Source organism: Apaloderma vittatum, unplaced genomic scaffold, assembly GCF_000703405.1.
Source record: "Apaloderma vittatum isolate BGI_N311 unplaced genomic scaffold, ASM70340v1 scaffold8339, whole genome shotgun sequence".
In the NCBI taxonomy this organism is placed as follows: Eukaryota; Metazoa; Chordata; class Aves; order Trogoniformes; family Trogonidae; genus Apaloderma; species Apaloderma vittatum.
This window is the reverse complement of record NW_009733479.1, coordinates 48,517-69,577: the sequence shown is the minus strand read 5'-3', so window position 1 is coordinate 69,577 and position 21,061 is coordinate 48,517. Positions and strand designations below refer to the sequence as shown.

General features: G+C 37.7%; 1 protein-coding gene across 1 annotated transcript in view; it reads left to right on the top strand.

Moving 5' to 3' along the window:
- Positions 1–7,206: 7,206 nt before the first annotated feature.
- The window catches only part of LOC104269285 (roundabout homolog 1-like), a gene marked incomplete at its 3' end in the record, with an annotated part of 60,741 nt that continues 46,886 nt past the window's right edge, over positions 7,207–21,061 (top strand). Inside the window, exons 1-2 of the mRNA XM_009875902.1 lie at positions 7,207–7,294; positions 18,131–18,288. Of these exons, the coding sequence (XP_009874204.1) occupies positions 7,207–7,294; positions 18,131–18,288 (246 nt within the window). The remainder of the gene's footprint in view (positions 7,295–18,130; positions 18,289–21,061) is intronic.

Sequence of the window (21,061 nt, the reverse complement as noted above, 5' to 3'; positions counted from 1 at the left end):
TTGTACTACGTGCTTCTTTTCCCAGTAAATTATGTAGTCAGTCATGTCGTACTATATGACCTTTGACTACCACAACAGTTTAGTATTTTACCATTCTGAATGTGGTCACTCTATTCTGCAATAAAAGACAAGCTACAAAACAGTCAAGAGTAGGGTGCTTAGCTGAATTTGTATCTGAAATCTGCTGGCATTACCCCATTCATAATTCAGTTTAGGAAACGTGTCCATTGTGGAGCCTGAATGTTGGTGGTGGGTTTGTGGGGTTTTTTTATTTTATTTTATTTCTTCTCCAATGCCGTCGTCTATTTTTATTAAAATGCTCAGGGCCCTGGTTTAAATGACGCTTCTCAGCCAGAGCTTCAACAATTCAGTGATGAATAGGTCTGAAAATTTTATAGTTGCTGAGTGTGGCACCAGTGTTTCCATTGCACTCTTCCTAATGACATTTAGGTCTTTTCCCTGGCTACCATCATTTAATTTTACTAGTATGTATACATGCATGAATAGTTCAGATTTCATTTCCTAGATAGTAATTTGCACTTCAGGCATTTAATTTCATTTGCTGTTGTGTTGCATGTTTTATGGTTTCTGGCTGGCTTTTCCCTCAACAAAATGCTGCCAGCGTGAAATAATTGGCATGGGAAAAGTCTGTGCACATGGATTATGTATAAAGGGACTTAATTGATTAGCTTTGCAAAAGATCCAAGCTTTGCCTGGTGTACGTTTGCCCCAGTTCAGTCAATGACACCGAACTCTTATGTAGGTCTCAGCACATCACAAAAATGTCTTCTCTTTTCTCCGCAAAGTGGATTCTCGGCTTTCCTGGGTACAGACCTGCTAGACTGCACTTTGTAATTCTTGAAGTGTGTGGCAAAATATCCATTTTGCGAGTTTTGCTTTTGGGTGGTGTTTGGTGGGTTTTTTTATACCAAAGGTGCTGGGGTTTGTGTTAATCTCTGTGCATTATTACAGGTTGAATGCCAAAATGCATTAAAACTGCTATGATGTTGCATAGCAACACTGCTTTAGCTTTTCAACACAGCCTTTTCTGTGTTTATTTTATTATATAATATTCAACATTCACTTTTCATTGTGTGATAATTTCATATGACAACCCAATATAAAATACTGGTAGTTTGTCAGGAACTGAATAAAGTAAAAAGTGGCTTGTGTGGTTAATAAAAATTATCAAGACACTTTGAAAGTAATTATTTCATAAAACTACTCAAAGGGAAAGTTTTGCAGGACATTTCTGCAGAAACTTTTTAAAAATTAAATACGTATTTTGTTTAGTTTAGGCTTATCAAATGATTCACACAGTACTTTTTTGTCTTTTTTCCCCTTTGTGCTTTGGCCCAGTGCTTGAGAAGAGAGTTATGAATGTAAATAAATACAAATCAATAGAACGTTGTTTTATTACTTCACTGGGAATTTCTGTACAGTTTGTGAGGAACTTGCTACAGGTTGAACAGATTAAGTTTAACCTTGATCTTAAGCCAGCTAGGTTGGCTTGCATTCTATCAGCAAGGGATATAAATTTACTCGGACACATTTTAATTGGCATTTATGCAATATGTACTCACAGATGCTGAATTCATTGAGAAATCCTGAGTGCCATCTGTTTAACTCTGTTTCCTCTCTATTAAAGTATAATAAAATAAGGCCAGATCCTTACAGCTTACTAATATATTTATCTTTCAGAAAGCAATATTTTAACTACCACCATCAATAATGTGTTATTTTGTGCTAGATATTAATTTCTGTATTTAATTAAAAGTCACCTTATTTTCTTTGCTCTTTTTCATAGCTGTTTCTTCAAAAACATCTAAATCAAAGACTTCAGGCCTAACTTTTACATCTATCATAAATAGTCTTTAAAAATTCTGGATGATTGTTTCAATGTGAATGCTATTAATATGGACTCATATGGAAAAATAATTAAAGTTACTAAGTAGCATCCAGCCCATTTCCGAAGAATTTGGCTACCTTTAAGAACATAGTAGATTGTTATTGATTGATCACATTGCTTAAGTAAATGTGTGAAAATTCTAGACACATTTTATTTTAAAATAATACAGTGCACATACTAGCATGTTACATTTATTTGGAAACAGGAGAAACATAACCTATTTTGATGGAGTATCTGGACAGTATGGGGATATATGTATTAATGTACAAAATCATTCATTTTAACAATTTCCGATCTCCTCCTATGCTAAGCATAAAAAAATAAATGAACAAAGCTGATTTGAATCCCCGGTACCTCACGTGGAGCTGGATCTTCTTACAGCGTGCCAGGCCTTACTGACTTTGGGTTCAACTGTTGCATCCTGGTTAAGACAGAACACGGTCCCCGCTGCACAATCGCCGGTAGCATAAAGCAGGGCGGGTTGTCACTCAGGTGATTGCACCTTCCCACTCTTATGTAAGGAAGTGATAGAGAAGGCAGCTCCCATTCTGTAAAAATGATGTTTGTTAGTGTTATTCAAGGTTTAGGGTGTTCTTTTTGTTGTGGTTTTTGGGAGTTATTTTTTATACCTGAATACCATTCTTGTACTTTCACAACCGCGAAGACTTTTTTCCTGCTTTTGACATTCATAGGGAGAACTGACAGGTCTCTCACTGGAGGAGGAAAACTTCTAAGTGTATCTTAAATTCATTGTTGCTTCAGAAACATTGGGATATGCTTAAGCACTTTTCTAACTTGGTTTCCAGTACTTCTCTTTTACTTTTGCATTGATAGATATCATCAAACTGATTAGAGGTATAAATTTTCATGGTGAGGAGTAGAAGGTTCCTCTTTTTTACTTTAAGACTTAAAGTTGTCTGCAAATTAGTCACCTTTTCTTTATATTCTTGCAGTAGAAACTGTTTAATGGAGTAAGAGTTTTCCAGATTGCTGTTTAAGTCATATTTCTACTTGTGCATATGCCAATCTCTTCATAATTTTTTCTAGCACTGATGATTGCTGCATGAGAAATAAATATATTTTTATGATGAAATTTTCATTTTAGTTTCTCTGATGCATTTCAGTATTTTTTTACTTTATCTTAAATCAACTTGTAAAGTAATTTGGAGCTTTTTTATAGGAAAATATAGTACCTGCAGAGGGTAGGGAGATTTGGATGTAAAATAAATAGTGAGTACAGTGAATTAATATGGTGAAGAATATATAGTGAAATCTAACCATGAAATCACATGCCTTCCTCTGCATTCTTTTTTTTCCTCTTTCTCTTGTTTTTCTTTTTCTTCCCTTCTCTCAAGGTTCTGTTGCAGGGTAAGCTGGCAGATACTTGAATGTAATTGTTAAGGTTATAAAGGTAATTTGTGAACTTTTCCTGGTTTACCTGTGCAAGACACTTGCCTTTGATAGTGCATTTGTGGTGCTGTCTTTATGTAAAGCTTGTTAGAACAGTGCCTCAGCTTTCATCGTTTCTCTATGGTGGGTTATATTGAAATAATAGTAATTCCCTTGCATACTACGCAATTAGCCTTGCTAGATGATATTGGATCTACAGATTCAGTTTCAAAGGAAAGGTTAAGACACCATGAGTATCTTTTTCCTTTGAAGTATGCTGTTGAGACTTCGTCTGGGGATGAAAGGGTATGGGGTTCTAGGGCAGTGAGGGCTAAAAGAATGCCCATCTCAAATATGGGCAAATCAGATTGTTTCCATCTCTCTGCAAATAATGCCCTGTAAAACACTGATGCTTCAAAGAGCTGAGGAGTTAATCAGATAGATGTTGATGGATATGGCAGGTTAGGTGTCCAATCACACCAGAAGTAAAAAACAAACACCACCACAATCCCTTCTGAAAAAAAAAAAAAAAGTCTTATAAAATATACGTGCATATAATAGGATTTCCTTGATATTTATTCCTTTACTTGTTACCAACAGTGCTAAGCTCAGTGTATTCCCAATTGGAAAGTATCTTTTTAATTATCCATCTGTTTTTCCCTTACCTTTTATTATTCTGTCTGAATTGGTGCTTCTGTGTGCTTCAAATGGTATGTAGATTAATTTCAGTTCTGGAAGTCTTAAATTATTTATACTGTTAGGGAATAATGTGCATTTCCATTGTTTACAGCTCTGGTGTTTCTGATTATGTAGCATCAGTCTTGTTTTGCTGAGAGTGCCCTGTGTTGATTAACTCTCTAGATAGTTTGATAATGGCATATATCCAAATGATGTATATACAAATCCCAGTTGTTTCCATGAACCTTAACAGAATTTAGTGAGGTATTTGTTACTGGGGTTTTTTTAGATTAATATGTATAGAGCTACTACTTGGCTTTTAAAATTCTTCCTCTGAGAGATTAGATGGTTTTGCCTGTTTTACAGTTCTGCATGTTAAAATAACAAAGGCTACCTAGGCATGGATCTTAGGAAGAAACTCTTCAGTAGGAGGGTGGCAAGACTTTGGAATAAATTGCTCAGAGATGTTGTGGCTGCCCCCTCCCTGGAGGTGTTCAAGGCCAAGTTGGACGGAGCCTTGAGTAGCCTGATCTAGTTGAGAGGCGTCCCTGCCCATGACAGGGAGGTTTGGATTAGATAATCTCTAAGGTCCCTTCTAGCCTAGGCCAGTCTATGATTCTATGATTATTCATAGACTTAGATTGAAAACAGGAATTTGACACAATAATGAGAATAAATGCTAGTGCCACTGCTTAATTAGGTTTACTAGTAAAAGCACTCACTTCCCCTCCTCCTCCCCCATTTACTGTTACCTTCTTAAGAGTTCCCATTTTAGACTAGGTACATTGATTCAATGGATTTGTGGATATATGATGCCATTCTATATCTGTGGCTTTAGTAAAGACACAACAGCTGTACTTCTTCCCCCCAACAAATCCAAATTATGCAACATATACTTTAACATTTAGCTCTAGTGCACGTGTATTGTCGTTTTGGCACTACGTAATACACTGCGTATTTCAGTTGTGAAACAAGCGTCTCAATGCTGTAAAGTGAACCAGAAACAGCAAAGAAAACTCCGTGGTTTTATGGACCTTACAGTTTATATCCACACTAGGAGTGTCTGCTATTCAAAAGCATTTTCTGCATGAAGTAACCGTAGTGCCTCAGTCTGAAGTTCAGGGAAGCTTCTGAGCAATCACTTGTCACGGTAAGCTACTGAAAGGTGCCAGTCAGTTTCGTTTAAGCATGCAAGCAGCGACAAAGCACCTTCTTTAGCAAAGAGAATTTCTCCTTTTGCTTTAGATTCTCATATACAAATGACTTTTGAAGATTCTTGTCTCCTGTTTTGTATTTTCTTGTTTCCTGACAAGAGAAGGCTTGTACCATCTTTCTCTTAGCCCTGTTGCTCCTAATTGGTTTTGTAGTTGCTGGACAAAATCTAATAAACGAGTACATACAACCGAAGGAAAACCTGTAATATGAACTTGAAAGTTATGTGTCCTTTATAAGATTGATATAGTGGATATGAATGAGGATTTTTTATGATGTTGGATGTTCTTAGTTCTCCTATATATAAGTCTGTTGCAAGTAGTGCAACTTGATAGAAATGTATTTGTAGAGGGGAGACAGTTGGCCTGAGAACCAGTGTCTATGCTGTGCATGTTTCATGAGGACCCCGGTTTGGTCTGTTCCCTGAACATCCATTGGAACCTGGTGTTCATCTCCTGGTCTAGTTCCATCCATTCAGGTTGATGTAGAGGACTCAGAGATTTGCTTCACAGTGCTGTCCTGATCCAGACTCAAGTACTGTCACAAAGACAACCACAGAGGAATTTCCTTGAACTTCCTTTTTGGTTTTGAGGTGGGTTTTTTTTTTCCCTCTGGCTGGAAGCAAACCAAAGAGAAGCTTGATAATCCAAAATTATTTTTTAATTTCTATTATTATACCTTATGTATTTACTAGAGGCCCATATAAATATGCAGACCAGAAACATAACAGATGAGTTGGAATTCTGATGTCTCTGGTACAGCTTCTCTGCACTAACTCGGTAGGGTGGGAAAACAGAAGGTGGAATTCTTTCTGGCAGTAGCCTGCTGAAGCCAACATTGTTTTGCACCAAAGACACTAATAGTAATGGGTAACAGTAAATAACCTCCACAGTGCCATTCACCAGTGAGTTTTGAAGTGTCTAACAATGAAAGTAAGCAGCACCAAACCAGCTGGAGTTCGTGTACTAGAAAGTCCCATAACACCAAAAACATAGTCTTACAGCATACCAGAAAAACAAGTGTAAGAATTTTGGCAATCCAGATGGTGTTATGGGGTTGGGTTTTTTTCCCCTGAACTCAGTTGTTTCTCAGTCAATTAACAGAAGATACTAGTAGCTTTTATCTCACAAATTCAATGGATTCTCAGTACACTAGCAAAATTAGTCACAATGTATTTGCTTCTTAAAACTTATGACTTTCACTTTTATGAATCTACTGATACTATAGATCAGGTGTCTTAGTTTTTTTCAGGGTTACTTTTTGTGCTTATACAGGAAAGAACTAGTCCGCTGAACTGACTTGAAAATTGAATTATATTCAGAGTTCACAGGGAAATAAAAGAATTATGGGCTCACACAATACAACATTTCCTTTTTCTCTCTGTAAAAATTCTTAATGGAAATCTAAGAGACTTGTGGTTTACCGGGAAATTAACCTGTATGGGCTGCTTAGGACTGATCGGATTGAATTAACAGAGTTGGTTCTTTCTAAAGCGTATTGTGGCAGCTCACAGTTCAGGTGTATAATGGCAGGGGAAATAGAGCATAGGTGCTTCGAGTGGTACCCCAGCTCGTATGGAATCAAGAAAAAGTGTCGCCACTTGAATTTTGTCCAGACTTAAGTTTCTTTGTTAGGAGTTAGAAGTAGCAAAAACAGTGGGGAAGAAGCCACCAGCAGATGACTAAAATTACGGTTTCTTTACCGCTCATGTTTCCTGGAAGTTTTTAAGGAGTTGCATTGTGCAGCAATTTCTCACAGGGTGTAAAACAAAGGTGAAAGCAGCATTTCCAGCAAATGCACTCACTGCCTTGATCCTTTTAGACTTTCACAGCCGCTTCCATTACATTGGTTTGTTTTGCCTTGAATGCATTTATAAGTCCCTGTTTCAAGCAGACTAAGCTTATGTTACATTTATCCACTTTTCTTTTCCTTGGTGGTGAGTGCAGACGCGTTGCCTCACATGCCGCAAAGTCCTGAGCAGCCCTCGGTGCCTCGCAGCGTTACGAAGCGGGACAGCGATGGATGCCAGCGTCTCTGTTGTAGCTGTTATTAAAGATGGTATCTTCAGCCGCAACACTGAAGTTATGCAACATAACGTTCCACCGTGTATTAAAATATTAATGAAAACACGGGATTGAAAACAATGAATGTGACCCGATATAAAAGGAAGCATTTAATCAGAATTAAAATCTTCAGTAATGAAATCTGGCTGGCTCTGCGCGCGTTTGTGTTCATGCTGAGCATAGCCCTCTGTTTCCTTTTGTTAATTCTGAATCAGACTTCTGGCTGCCTTTTTGCCACATGGAGTGATCCAAAACTTCATGCACTCCTTCTTGCCAGCAATACGGCAGACTCTGCTAACAGGCAATGTTTCCCTGGTTTTTACTCAGTAGCACTTACTGCACATTAAATACTAACATATTGATCAATTGGCACGTTGCCTTTGAATATCTCATAGGGACTGAAGCCAGCATAAGAGTCCAAATGCAGAAGTACTTTTCTGCATGATTTTATTGTCTTCTGCCATTTATGACAGTGAATAAATCTCGAAGAGTTTCAGTTCTGAGTTCCAGCTTGGTGAATTTGGTAATGTCCATTTGGTTACAAAACCATTTTTCGTTGTTGTAGCTATTAATCTTGCTAGTTTTTGTAATGTTCTACACAGAATTTTGTAATATTTGAAGCATTTAGATGACTATCTAAAGGAAGAGCTATCATTGCAAATCATGAAGACCTGTCTAGAGATTTTTCAAATTCTGAACAATAAAAAAATTGAGTGTATGATATTGCACCGTGCTTCTTTCTACTTAGAAAACAGAATGATTCATATCTCAGAATATGCCTGAAAGAGAACAAATGTTTGCCTGTACAGTTCGGGATCGAGCTCAAAGCAGTTAATTGAATTAGATGAAGACTATATTTCTGTGTGACCTCTGTATAAGGCTTTCTGCCATTTTTCCCTGAGGTAATTTCCTGGACTGTTTATTCAAAAGTCAGCGAAAATAATTTGAAGAGTATAGGGTATTTGGCATAAAGGTAATTTTGAGAAGATTTACCTGTTTCTACTGTGACAATCTGTTATCAATTTACATCTTGAATGTTTTGGGAGTTAAAGAACCAGGATGACATTACCATAAGAAGGATATGTTCCTGCATTTGGACACGCGGAGTATAGTTGATAAAACATTCACTCTCTAACTTGGGTATGTCCTGCTGTATAGCAGTGTGGAGAGGTGAGAAAAGGTGGTGAAGCTCTGTGGTCTGTAGTTCCTTTCAAGAGAATAAAATTGTATAAAATAACAACACAACAGTGGAAGAGAACAGAAGTGTATGTAATAGTTCAGCAACATTTTTGAGCAATGTGGCTTTGCTATGGTGTCTGGCATCAAAAAATGCTGTTCTTAGCTCTGCTGTTACTTAGAATTAGCCACTCAGCCATGCGAAGTGCTTGCATCTTGCACCTTCTGACTGATGTTTAAGGCTTGACCTCAGATGTAGGGGAGAAATATAATTTTCCAGAATATTGAAGAAGTGACTGAGCTGTTTGAGTGTGATAATGATGCTGTATATTCTCTAATATTAAAATGTCATATTTTTCAGCCACTTTGACAGCATGATGGGGATTTTTTGTGGAAATAAGGGTCCTTTCAAAAAATGTTAATGGTATTGGTACAGTGATAACATGCAAAAATTTGAATGCTAACCAGAAGGACACTGCTAAAATGGTTGCGTTGAGGCAGGACTTTAGCAAAACAGTAGCATATGCAGATTTAGGGCCATGCATATGGCAGGAACATTGTTATCACAGGTGTGTGCATCTTTATTTCTTTGAAATGTCTCCTCTGATGAGTTTTTGGCTGCTTTAGATTAGAGGGATGGTTATAAAAAATCGTACAAGCACTGGCCATTTAAGTCTTTCCTGCACTACCGAAAAAGTGCTGCCACCGTTTCATTGTCAAGTCTGTGGAATACTTGTATATCTCCTCTTTTAACGATACAAGGTAAGACAAAGAACATTCTTTCAGGTTTTTCCAACTTAGAAACTATGGGAAGAGAGTCAGTTTTTCACATCTCGAGCCTGTGTAGCTTGCTATTTGGAAGCAGCAGCTTTCCAATCAGTTGCAGTCTGGCTCCATGAGCCATATATTCTGGCTTTAAGCTGTCACTGAAAATTGGCTAAATGCTTGCTTCTGTCCTTGCTACTTGCATTCCTTCCTTATTTTTCTCCCTGGAATTCTAAGTTACAGGACACTGGCATTTCTGGGTTGGTTCATGTATTCTTTCTTAAAAGAGAAAGCCATTCTGCGGGTGAGAGAAGGTTTGATAGTTAAGGATAGTTAAGGAAAACACCGACATTTTGGTGAAGTGTCTTCTCACCTTTTCTCTTTTGTTGTTTGGTCCTTATATCTCTTCATTTCAGTTACCTTTTTGTGCTTTAATTTGGAGGGCCAAGACAAGCTATCACTGGAGCATCTTAATCTGATTCTTTTTCTCTGTCATAATCTGCTTTGAAGGAAGGACAGTACAGCTTACAGTTCATTGCAAACCTTGATTTGGAGCGTACAGAAAAAAATCTTTATTTACAGAATACGCCCAAATCCTGGGATTTAAAAAATCAGACCCTCCTTTGCCTAGGGAAAACTAATTTGTGATGTCCCAAAGACACAGTTCTGTGGGCTGTGTCTAAAACCACTTCGTTTGTGCCCATAAATTTGGAAATCTACCGTGTTAGTCACAGTGAAAATATTGTCTATAACAAAGCATGACTGAAATAACCCCAAAACTCTAAAAATAAACATACAACATAATAATAGCAATAAAAAAGAAAATAACCATAAATATTTAGAACAAGTAAGGGGGAGCTGTCTCTGAAGTCTATACAAATGAATCTACTCTTCCGGGAGGTAAATTCTGACTTACAGGCAGTAAGTGCTTTGTCCTAGACCATAATATGTGGAAGATGTTGAAAGGGATGACGTTTTGTACACAGTCAATCAAATTAATGGTTAGGTCCTCTCTCCTTATCTTTTTTCAATTTTCAGTCAACCTAAGGGATACTCTCAGAGTCGCATGCCTGAGGCATCACAGACCCTTCAGGGTTTAATTAGGTTTCCCAGTGCTGCAGTGTGCTCTCTTAGGCCTGTCAGTTACCCTTCTCATAGGAGTTAAAATTACTCTTTCTATGACTTATCGGAATTGGTCATTTAATTGATTCTCAATTCATCATCTAATTCATTTACACTCTCCACACATGGAAATACTGTTATGGTCTGACAGCTATGTTGCCTGGTAAGATTCCTGACAATATGTGAAGCCCGAAGATTCACCTGGTAAAATAAAATCACACTGATTGTGAATAATTTCCATGTATTTTTGTAATTATGATCAGTAACTTTCAGACAATGTTTTTTACAAAAGTCTTTCTTGGAACTTGCATTTCTTTCTGTTAACAATTGTATGTTTAATTACAGTAACAAATTACAAGAAGTTTATTTATTTTAATGCATTTAGTATTATTTATATGCATTCAGTGTAGTTACTGCCAAAGGTGTCAAGATTTAATTGCCTCTGCAGTGTAGCATGTTGCTTGAATCAAGCGTATTTGTCCAGCACAGAGCCACAAAGATGATGAAGGGAGTGGAACATCTCCCTTATGAGGAAAGGCTGAAGGAGCTGGGTCTCTTTAGCTTGGAGAAGAGGAGGCTGAGGGGTGACCTCATAAATGTTTATAAATACGTCAAGGGTGAGTGTCAGGAGGACGAAGCCAGGCTCTTTACATCGGTATCCAATGACAGGACAAGGGGCAATGGGTACAAGGTGGAACATAGGAGGTTCCACAAAAATATTAGGAAAATCTTTTTCCCTGTGAGGGTGCCAGAGCACTGGCACAGGCTGCCCAGAGAGGTTGGGGAGTCTCCTTCTCTGGAGACATTCAAAACCCGCCTGGACACGTTCCTGTGTGACCTACTGTAGGTGATCCTGCTCTGGCAGGGGGGCTGGACTAGATGGTCTTTAGAGGGCCCTTCCAACCCCTGACGTTCTGTGATTCTGTGATATTACTTGTATTCACCATCAGCACTTTTTTAAAGATGTGATCCAGTAGGTGCAGCACTCCTTGATGTTTTCCTACATGAGTGAATTAGAAGCATGCAGGCATTGTATTTGCTAATGTGTATTGCTAAATATAATAGGGAAGGACGCTTTTTTTCCAAAGAAGGTAACTGTTGACCTTCAGTAGATATTAAGATCCCAGTTTGGTGGTGCTGTATAAAAGGCAATCAGTCTTAAATATTACTCTTTGGAGAAAATACATTTTAAAACAACTTAAAGGTTACAGTAATTGAGGCAGTACATTTTATTAACATTTTAGAAGTGTGATCTAATTTCACTGCTGCTATTTCATACATCTAACACCTATATTTAGCTCAATCTCAGTCAATTGTGGATTGAGTCTTGGGTCTGTTCATAGGTGCTAAACCAAAGCTTTTTCTTTGTTGCTTTGACCGCCACTGCTCTTTAGTGCTGTCATCGGCTATGCCATACTAATAATATTATTACTAAATTACATAGGTTTGTAATTTAAACTTAATGTGCCACCCTGACACCTTCAATCTGTTAGCATTCTTATAGCAGAATTGTTTGAAGTGTTCTGTGTAGACTATTCACACTTTAATTCATTCGTTAATTCATTTTCGTTCATTCATGTTAAATTATACTATTCTTCAGCACTCTCAGTTCTTCCAAAATTTGAATTACTGGTAAAATTTCTGTCTGCCTCTTAAAATATCTACTTAAAAGTGTTGTATTTTCAAATTTAAAAATAAATCATTAACAATGTGAAAGGTTAGGAAGAGAGCTTAATAATAAAAGGCAGATCTAAAATTGTTCCAACATGAAATTAAAAATAAAAGGCCTTTTAAAATCACTTCTTGCGTTCATTAACCCTACAATTTCTGCCATGGTGACATCATGGAGGAAGTGTTTATGAGCCAGCTGTTCAAATTAACTAGTTGATCTCTGGTAGTGGAGTAGATAAAACACAGGGATTGTTTTGGGTTTTGGTTGGGGTTTAGTTTGTGGTTGTTTCCCTTAACTTTGCTTTTTTGAGCTTGTAAAGGAGATCTTGAAATACAAATATATATGATGCTCTAAACACAGTTACAAAGATTTGGGTCAAGGATATCGACAGTAACTCATTCAAATAAATATGAATACTAAGCAAGATACCACTTGATTTTAAAGTACTTTTGTATGTTCGGGCTTTGAGGTAGTGAGATTTGCTGAAGGGCAGAGTTTAGTGCAGGGCAGGACAGCAGCGTATGAATACACTACCTTGAACGAGTTGTCATAAATGTATAGTTGAATATTCAAAATTGACCTCTACTGTGATGATGTTCAGTGACAGTCATCCTCTTTACAACGAGCAGTCTCCTCTCCTCCCTGTGTCGTTGGAGGGTTGGCTCTGTCAGAAAGTTAAACTGTAGGGCCACATGTTGGGTTTTGAAGCTCAGAGAAGGCTGAAAGAAGATTAGAGATCCAGATACTGACCTCCTTGGCGTCTGCTTGCCCGTGGAAGGCTTTTAGTCCAACTGAGAAAGGTGCAACGAGATCCAACAGCTGAGGTCAAAGTGCTTCCAGGTAGGAGTCAGATGAGCAGGGCAGATGGTGAAAGGGAGGAGCCCCAGGCAGGCTGGCTGCTCGATGAAGGGACTCCCTACCTGGCAGAGGCCTTATAAAAGTGCAGACATCTTTTGAAACACTCAATAATGTATCGCTGAACTCAGTTACTGGAGAAAATTATTGCCTGTATTATGTGAGTGATCTTGTTAGATGATCATAACAGTAACTTCCAGCAATTTAGAGCCCTACTCCTTCTGTTTCATTTTAATGACTATGTACGGTAGTTAACCCCAGTGTTAACCTGTTTTTAACGTTTTCAGAAAGGAAAATAAATTATTTTTTTTCAGGTAACCAGTTTTTCTTTTAATTTTATGTGACTACATGGAACCTTTTAGGGTATTATCCTCAGAAAAGAGTATTTCTTATGTTTAATTGATTAAATTCTTGGTCAAACCAGATAGCGTTCTTAAGGAGTTTAATAAGGTGTTAAATACATTTTGATAACACACATGTTGACTTAAATCTGATCATACATGTATTTTTGTTCTTTTTAACTTAATTAGGTGCTATAGGACTTTTCCTGTAAGTGGTATGCATGTATTACAAATGATGCTCTGACATCTGTATAAATTTAATGCCAGCAAAGTCTTTAAACAAGTACCATAGTTCTGATTGTTGCTTAAGTTAGTTGTAATTAAAATTAAGCACCTGGTTTGAAGCACCGTTCCAACCAACAAGCATCTTAGAGTCTATTTGAATGCCAAAAATATCTGCTTAGTCTCAGTTAATTTGAATTACAAGTTCAGTAGGTAGTGGGGAAAAGAGATCATTGCTGGTCCTAAATTGCAGGAAACATTCTGCTTTTGAGTAACAGCTCAGTCTTGACTAAGAAATAATTAGTTTCTCTTTGATTATGACTTCATAGGATTAGAATATTTATATAACCTCCTGAATCACATTTTTCATTTTCCTATTCTGCATCATTTTAAAGCAAGTGCTAATTTATTATTGTTCTGATTCTCATATTTTGTTAGTCAGATTAAGTATTAGATGGAAACTTTCTTTGTAGTACTGTGGTTTTGTAGAGAAAAAGGGAAATGTTGAAAAACTTGTTATAAATTTGCAGGAATTAAAATTTTAAAATTACTTGGTATTAAAAAAATGAAAGTCTATTACATGGCAGTTTCAACAAAATAAGACAAAGAGCAGGGCAGTGGGCCATTAATGTTGCATTGCTCAGCTTTAGCACATTTTTGTTTACTGGGTGGAAATTTGCTTATTAGCTGAGGTGTGGTTGTTTTCTAAAGCAATGTGAGGAATGAGCATTTCTTCAATTTCACTTTTTTTTCCCCCTATTTTTGAGGCACGTGCTGCAGTGCAAAGAAACAAATTATCTTCTTACTGAAAGAGTGGAAATTGGTGGGATCTCTCTGCTGCTGTCTAAGTGCATGATACTTTGGCTCGCTGATCTCTAACAAGTAGACTTGCAAAGTCGCATGCTTGGTCTGGGACAATGCAAGAGAGCCAGTGGAAAGCAAGTCTGGATAATGTCTTCTATAAGAACTGAAATGGATTAAGATTGCCTTGATCTAATTATGAAACTGCACCCCAAACATCTTAATTTCCCTCTCTTCCTCTGCTCGCTCAGTGACCATGGCTGTAATATCTTGGTTGATTAGGGATTCCAGATGTGTTTTGGTGCATTGCTTTGAATTGATCTAGCATGAAGTGTCTAGACTAGAATAGACCTGTAATCAAAATTTTCAGGAGATTTTCTTGTTTCCACTTCTTAAGTGATACCACCTGTTGAGGCATGATATCCACAATGTATGATGGTAATTAGTGTGTTCCTTACAAACATTCTTTTCATATGTTGACTAGAGTTTTCTGGTTGGTTTTTTTTTTATGTTTTTCTTGGCTTTGAACTAGATAAACAAAACTAGATAAACTTTAACAATAACCTTTCTTAAATATCTGCAGTGCCTGCCTGCCTGCCTCCCCTTTCACTCAGTAGTGACTCCCTAATCTTTGGCATAGTAGCTAAAGAAGAGCTTAAGAAAAAAGCACTGGGTACTGCATTTTGAAAAGCAGTTTAGGGTTTACACCTAAAAAAAATGCTGTCTGTACTTAGATTACTTGTCAAGTGATTCCCTTTCTGTTCTAGGAAAGATTCTCTGGGGAAAGGGCAATCGTTTTATTGATAGACAAGTATACAATATTAAATAGTTGTATGAGTAGTTGACTTTTAAGTGGAGTTGCAGAAGTTGCTCTTGAACCTGATTAGTTCAGCAAGCATAGCATTAAAGTGTTTTCAGCACAAACACAGGAGTTCAGAGTTCACACAGCAAGAGCATGCAGTTGTCCGAGCTGTGCAATGACAATAATTGCAGTCATTACTCGTTGTGTTTTATAAAACCTTACCCGCAGTATGTCAGAAATAAATGTAGGTAGGAGGTGAGTTTATATCTGTGAAGATTATACACTGAATTTCTTTTTTTTTTTTTAAAAAAAAGAGAGAAAGAGGCAAGCATCCTCTTAATTCATCTATTTTTATTCCAGCTGCATATGTGTAGAAAGAGGTGCATGTGGTGAAATTTGACCCTTTGGTGACTGAAAGCACATGCTATATTGGATTACAAAGTATACTTACAATATATCTTCAAAAGGAAATGTATTCTCAATTTACAGTGAGCCTTGACTATGAAGGACAGAGAAGAAAAGATGTTTTTTCTTTCAGTAAGGGAAGAAAATTTTGAATTTATAACTTCTTGTGCAAGATTGCCAGGGCCTGAGGCAAAAAGCGGAGCATGTATCTACTTTACAGCTGCAAAAATAATTAGATGACGACTATCTGTGGAGTAATCTCTAATGGATTACATTTTGTTAGTATTCCATTATGTAATGTTAGAGCCAAAATAATTCATAGTAAATGGGAAAAAACCTTCAACTTTTGATGAAACTATGGCCTGGGCCTTTGATGTCCTCCTAAGGCATTCTATTAAGCATTGGTTAATTTGCGAAAGGTCTTGGTTTACAGACAAGGTACTGTGCTTGTAAAGCTGACATAAGACTGAGGAGTTCAGAAATTACTGAAGTAATTTGTTTTTACTATGCAAGTACTGGACTTCTTTGTTGCTTCAAATGTGCTAAAAGCCATTGAGGTGCTATCTGATAGGATTTATGAGGTCTTTCAGACTTAAAAAGCACTTATGTTTTATTAAGATCACTTCACTTGATTTTTTTTTTTTAACTTAAGGGCATTTCTTTTTGTGTATCTCAGCTTTGCCCAAGTGATACAATCTTCAGCTGTAATAAAAGGCTACTTACTCGTGGTCAAAATACCCCTTTTATTGTGTTGCAATAGCCCTGTGGTGTAGCAAATAAATTTTTCTGCGCTTCCATGTGCTGTTGGCAACGGGAACTGGATATATGGGGTTTTTTTCAGTAACTTGATGCAACTTCTGTTTCTTCTTCTTTTTATGTTCTTTAGTTTGGAGAAGTTAAAAAAAAAAAAAAAAAGGAAGGAATGGTATGACCAGATCAAGTCTCTCTTAAAGTGAATAGAAAAATTTTTTTACTTCAGCAGAAACAGTGTTGGCCTAGCCACACTGCATGATTGTCACGGGTTAGGACTGGACAGGCCACTGAACCCCGAGAGATGCTCTCTAACCCCCTCTCCCTCCCCAAACGGGAAGGAAAAGGGAATAAGGCAGAGAGACTTACAGATTGGAAAAAAGTAAATTAAAACAGCTTTATTGAACAGTGAACTATATACATATATACAAACGCGATATTAAACCCTGCTCCCTCCGCCATAGCAGTCACCACTGGTGCTGCAGAGCAGGCGGCTCAGTGGCAGTGGGGAGCTGGATGCAGGAACTCAGGATCAAAGGCAGAAGACTGGATGGAGTCCTCCCTGGACTCCAGGAAGAAGGAGACCTAAACCCTCATGATCCCTCAGTTTTATGTTGAAAATTACATATATGGAACGGAACACTCTTTTTGGTCACCTGCCCTGTCTATTACCCCCTAGAGGTGCCACCTTTTACTTCCTTGTGACCCCTCTCACTACCCGGCACCCCCAGCGTGGCACACAAGAGCCAGCCGTGGCCTTGGTCACTGTAGGAATAAGTGGCAGCAAGAGCCTTTCTGCATCCCAGTCCCAGGCAGTAACTGCAAACATCAGGTGTTATCACTGCCAGTAGCACACACTGTCTGCAGAAACATGCTGCGAACTTCAGAAAGTGCAGAAGAGACTGAACTGGAAAATAAAAGTCACTGAACAGAATTGGTTCTATTTAGCTTAAACCAGGACAATGATGTACTCTATCTGATTGGCTCAGGGGCTACCTGGGAACACAACAAGTTGCATCTGGTTATTAAAGCCATATTCAGTATAAATGGAGTAAGTATATATACAGTTTTCAGTGAGTAGTATTTTAACACTCCCATAATCAAAATAATTTGATGTATCCAATTGTGATGTGTGAATATTTAGGGGAATGTGATAAGGAAGCTGTAAGAAAATGCAGGTTAGACTCAAGAATGTTTTGTTGAAAGATGAAGGAAGCTAAAGGATTGGTCATTTGATTTGCCTTGCTAAATAACTAAAAATGATATTATTCGCCTTTCTGACAACAGATGATTTCCTCTAGATGTAACCTGGATTACTTCTATAGCTGCAAACTTTTTGCATTTACCCTAGTCTGCAGAAAGAAGATAAATCTGCATAAATGTCTGGCAACTTATAATGTTATCAAAGAAGTGGGAAGTTTAGTTACTTTGTTCATTTTGCTGTAAATTCAGGGATGGATGCAATTCGTATGGTCAGTGGCCAATCTTTAATCATAGACCTTTGAGTTATCGTCAGGCTGACCCTGTGTCTCAGAAAAAGAGGGGCAGGAAGCAACCTCTGCCATGATTCTCCCCAAGGGACATTCTACCTGAGCAGAACGCATTGTCCCTTCTTCAGCTGGGATAGGATTCCTGTGCTCAAACACAAGGCAAACACTATGCCAAGACCTACCAGTGAAGCATCACTTTGTGGGGACAGTCCTCTGTCTGTGTCAGCCTTCCACCTGTATCGGTGTTAGTCACGTGGCTTGGATGTTGAAAGTTAAATATGAGTTGTACATGAGTTTTCTTAGTTGCTCTGTGGAGTCCCAGAGACTGTCTGCAGATGCCAAATGGAATCCATTAACCAAGGTGTTCGTTAATATAAAGTACAGAGACAACAAGGACCTTTAAAGGCCAAACCAAAATTTGTTGTGCTCTTGCTGTATTATTGGGTAACTTTTTACTTAATTTCCTTTATTCTTTCAGTTCTACGGGATGACTTCAGACAAAATCCATCAGATGTAATGGTAGCAGTGGGTGAACCCGCAGTCATGGAATGTCAGCCCCCAAGAGGTCACCCAGAACCCACTATATCATGGAAAAAAGATGGGACCCCTCTAGATGACAAAGATGAAAGAATTACAGTAAGTATAAAAGGTTTCTCAAACAATGCAAAAATTAGCTAATCTAACATTACTAGTCTGTTGGACATGTGGGCACTGAGCCATGCTGCACTCTCTAGGACCTGTCCTTTCCCTGCCTCGGAGGCGAGTCTAGTTTGCATTTAGCTTGAAACTCATCCTCTGGTCTCATACTACTTCATTGCAGGGCATGCATTTGTTTGTTAACGATGACCATGCAAAATCTACGTTCTTCCTCAGAGGAATTAGAAGCTTATGGAAATGAAATTATTTATATTTGTCACTGTCCTATAATTTTCTTGCCTTTTATCCACCTACAAATTTCTGCAATCTATAATATGCGCCTTCTTTGGTTGGAAAGGGGAACTACTAGTAGTCTAGATGAGACCTTCTTTTGTCATTCTCTTGGAAATACTCTTGGAAATAACGCATGCAGAAAAGGTGTGCATTGATAAGAAGGCCTTTGAGATATAGTCACATTTCTTGAGAGAGATGATGACTTATGCAGCCCTCTCAGATTAAGCTGTTTTCTCATTAAAGGTGTTGTCATGCTCATTTGTATCTGTAGTTTTCCAAATCCGATGCATATTATTCAGGAGTATGGATAAAGCAGCTTCTCCAGTCAGAAAACTGTTCTTTTAATTTTGACATGTAAGACAATAAGCTAGTGAGCTGAAATGGCTTAAAGAAACAGCAATGAAAAATGAAGTTCAGAAGTCATTTATATGCTACCAACGTGATATGCAGCAACTTTCCATAGGGTGAGAAATTGTATCATCTGAAAGCACATACCATGTTAGGATCCTGTTGGTACTGGGAGGATTACTAGAATAAAACAAGATCAGAGACACATCTGATTTATATACCTCAATTTATGTACCTCAGTTGTATGCTGGAGTGAGGGAATTTTTTAATGGAAGAACACTTAAACCCCAGCCACCTATGTAAAAAAATTACCATATTTGTTTGAGATTTAAACTGCCTGTTGTTCCTTTTTTTTTCCTTTTTTTTTTTTTATACAAACAAGACAAAGCTCAGGCATTCTGTAGTTGTGCTGTATGCATATATTTAAATTTTTAAGTACCCTACTGAACCTGTACTGATTGCTGGCTATTAACTCAATTCCTCGAATCATACTTGCTAAGAACTTGCAATTTCCTTTTCAAATCTCCTTCCCACTGTGACAAGTCAATTGACCTGAGATAAAGAGAAGATTCCAGTGCTACTTGGTTTGTTTGGGTTTTTTTTCCCTTTCAGGAAGTGCTCTCTAAACTTGCATTTTCTATTGCTATAGTTTATTCTCTTGAAGGATTTTCAGGTGTTACTTATTAAGTACATAGCTTTCATTATAAGGAAGACAGCTCTTCTCCCAGCTGCGGGAACAAAGACATAACCAGAACAAAAGCAGCTATCACAGACTGGCAGTGCTTGTTAAAACTGTGCTTACAGTGGAATAAAGCTCCTAAGTTCAGTTTTCTTTTCTGATGACTGTATCAAACACTCACCTACGTAGTATTCTTTCACCACAACATCTGGTGGAGTTATCTTGTGTTATCAGTTTCTGCTCCCAAAAACAAGCAAATGAGAATGAGTTTTGATGTAGGTGTAGATACACGCTTGTTTCCCTTGCCCAAGTGAGTGTTTGTTTTCAGAGGTGTAAATTAGCCGTGCTGCACTAGCTAGCTCAGCTGCGGTCATTTCACATGATATTGCCTGGCGTTGTCTGTAGCAGCACTATTAATATCGTGGCTGCTTCCTCGCACAGACAGGAGACCAAAGTTCCATTATAATGCAGATTTCCTTACAGGTATAGCAAGATCTTGCCAAGTGGATAAATAATATACATTCAGATGCACATCTGAAGAGCTTTGCAGTAACCATCTGTATTACCTTGCTCGTGGTTGGGAGGCAAGGGGAGATTGGGATCTGGAATGGACAGTGTGCTAAAAGACAGTGAAAAAACCATTAAGTTTTAAAACCTGGGTTAGAATTATTCCATTTCTGTTAACTCACCTCCTTTAGGTCAGTTCCATTTCAGTTTACCAACAGGAACATAAAGAATTAAAGGAATACAGCAGCTGAAATAAAGACGAAGTTGTTCAGTTTTAAGTGATAGATTTCATTTTTATATTAAATCAACTGGGATGTTTTTAAAAAATATCTTTCATTTAAGGGTCTGTGTTTGCAATGAGCATGTACATTAATTTGATGACAAAACTGAAACTAAATTTCAGGTAATATAGTTTACAGGTGTTACCTTCCTCTTCTTAAGCCATGAAATCACCAGGTCAGGAAATGTCAAACTATATGTCTTGTTGTTGAGTATATATATGTAATGCCAGCGGGCATTTAATCAATGAAAATACTTTAGTGGCTCCACTTCTAAAGCATTTCCAATTGTTATTCTTAAAGTCCTGGTGATCATTGCCATTTTAAGAGTTCTGCCAAAGAGTGTTTAAAGCATTTCATATTAATGCTTTCCTTTCTAACAAACGTTTTAAAATAAACATTAAGATTGTACTTTTCTTGGAATAAGGGATGATGCTTGACACCTGGTTTTTGATTCATATCTATACTTTCTGCAATAAGATGGTATGTCCATGAAGCAACTTTGTTTTTAATAGATGGAAGCTTTTATTCTCACCTGCAATGACAGTGTTGATCTCTGAGTCAGCAGAACTGAGCTTTAAAGACAGAGTATTAAGGGTACCAGTGAAACAGAGGTGGTAGCTTTGTTCCTGATGGAGAGCCTGAAGCAAGAGATGTAGATAAATAG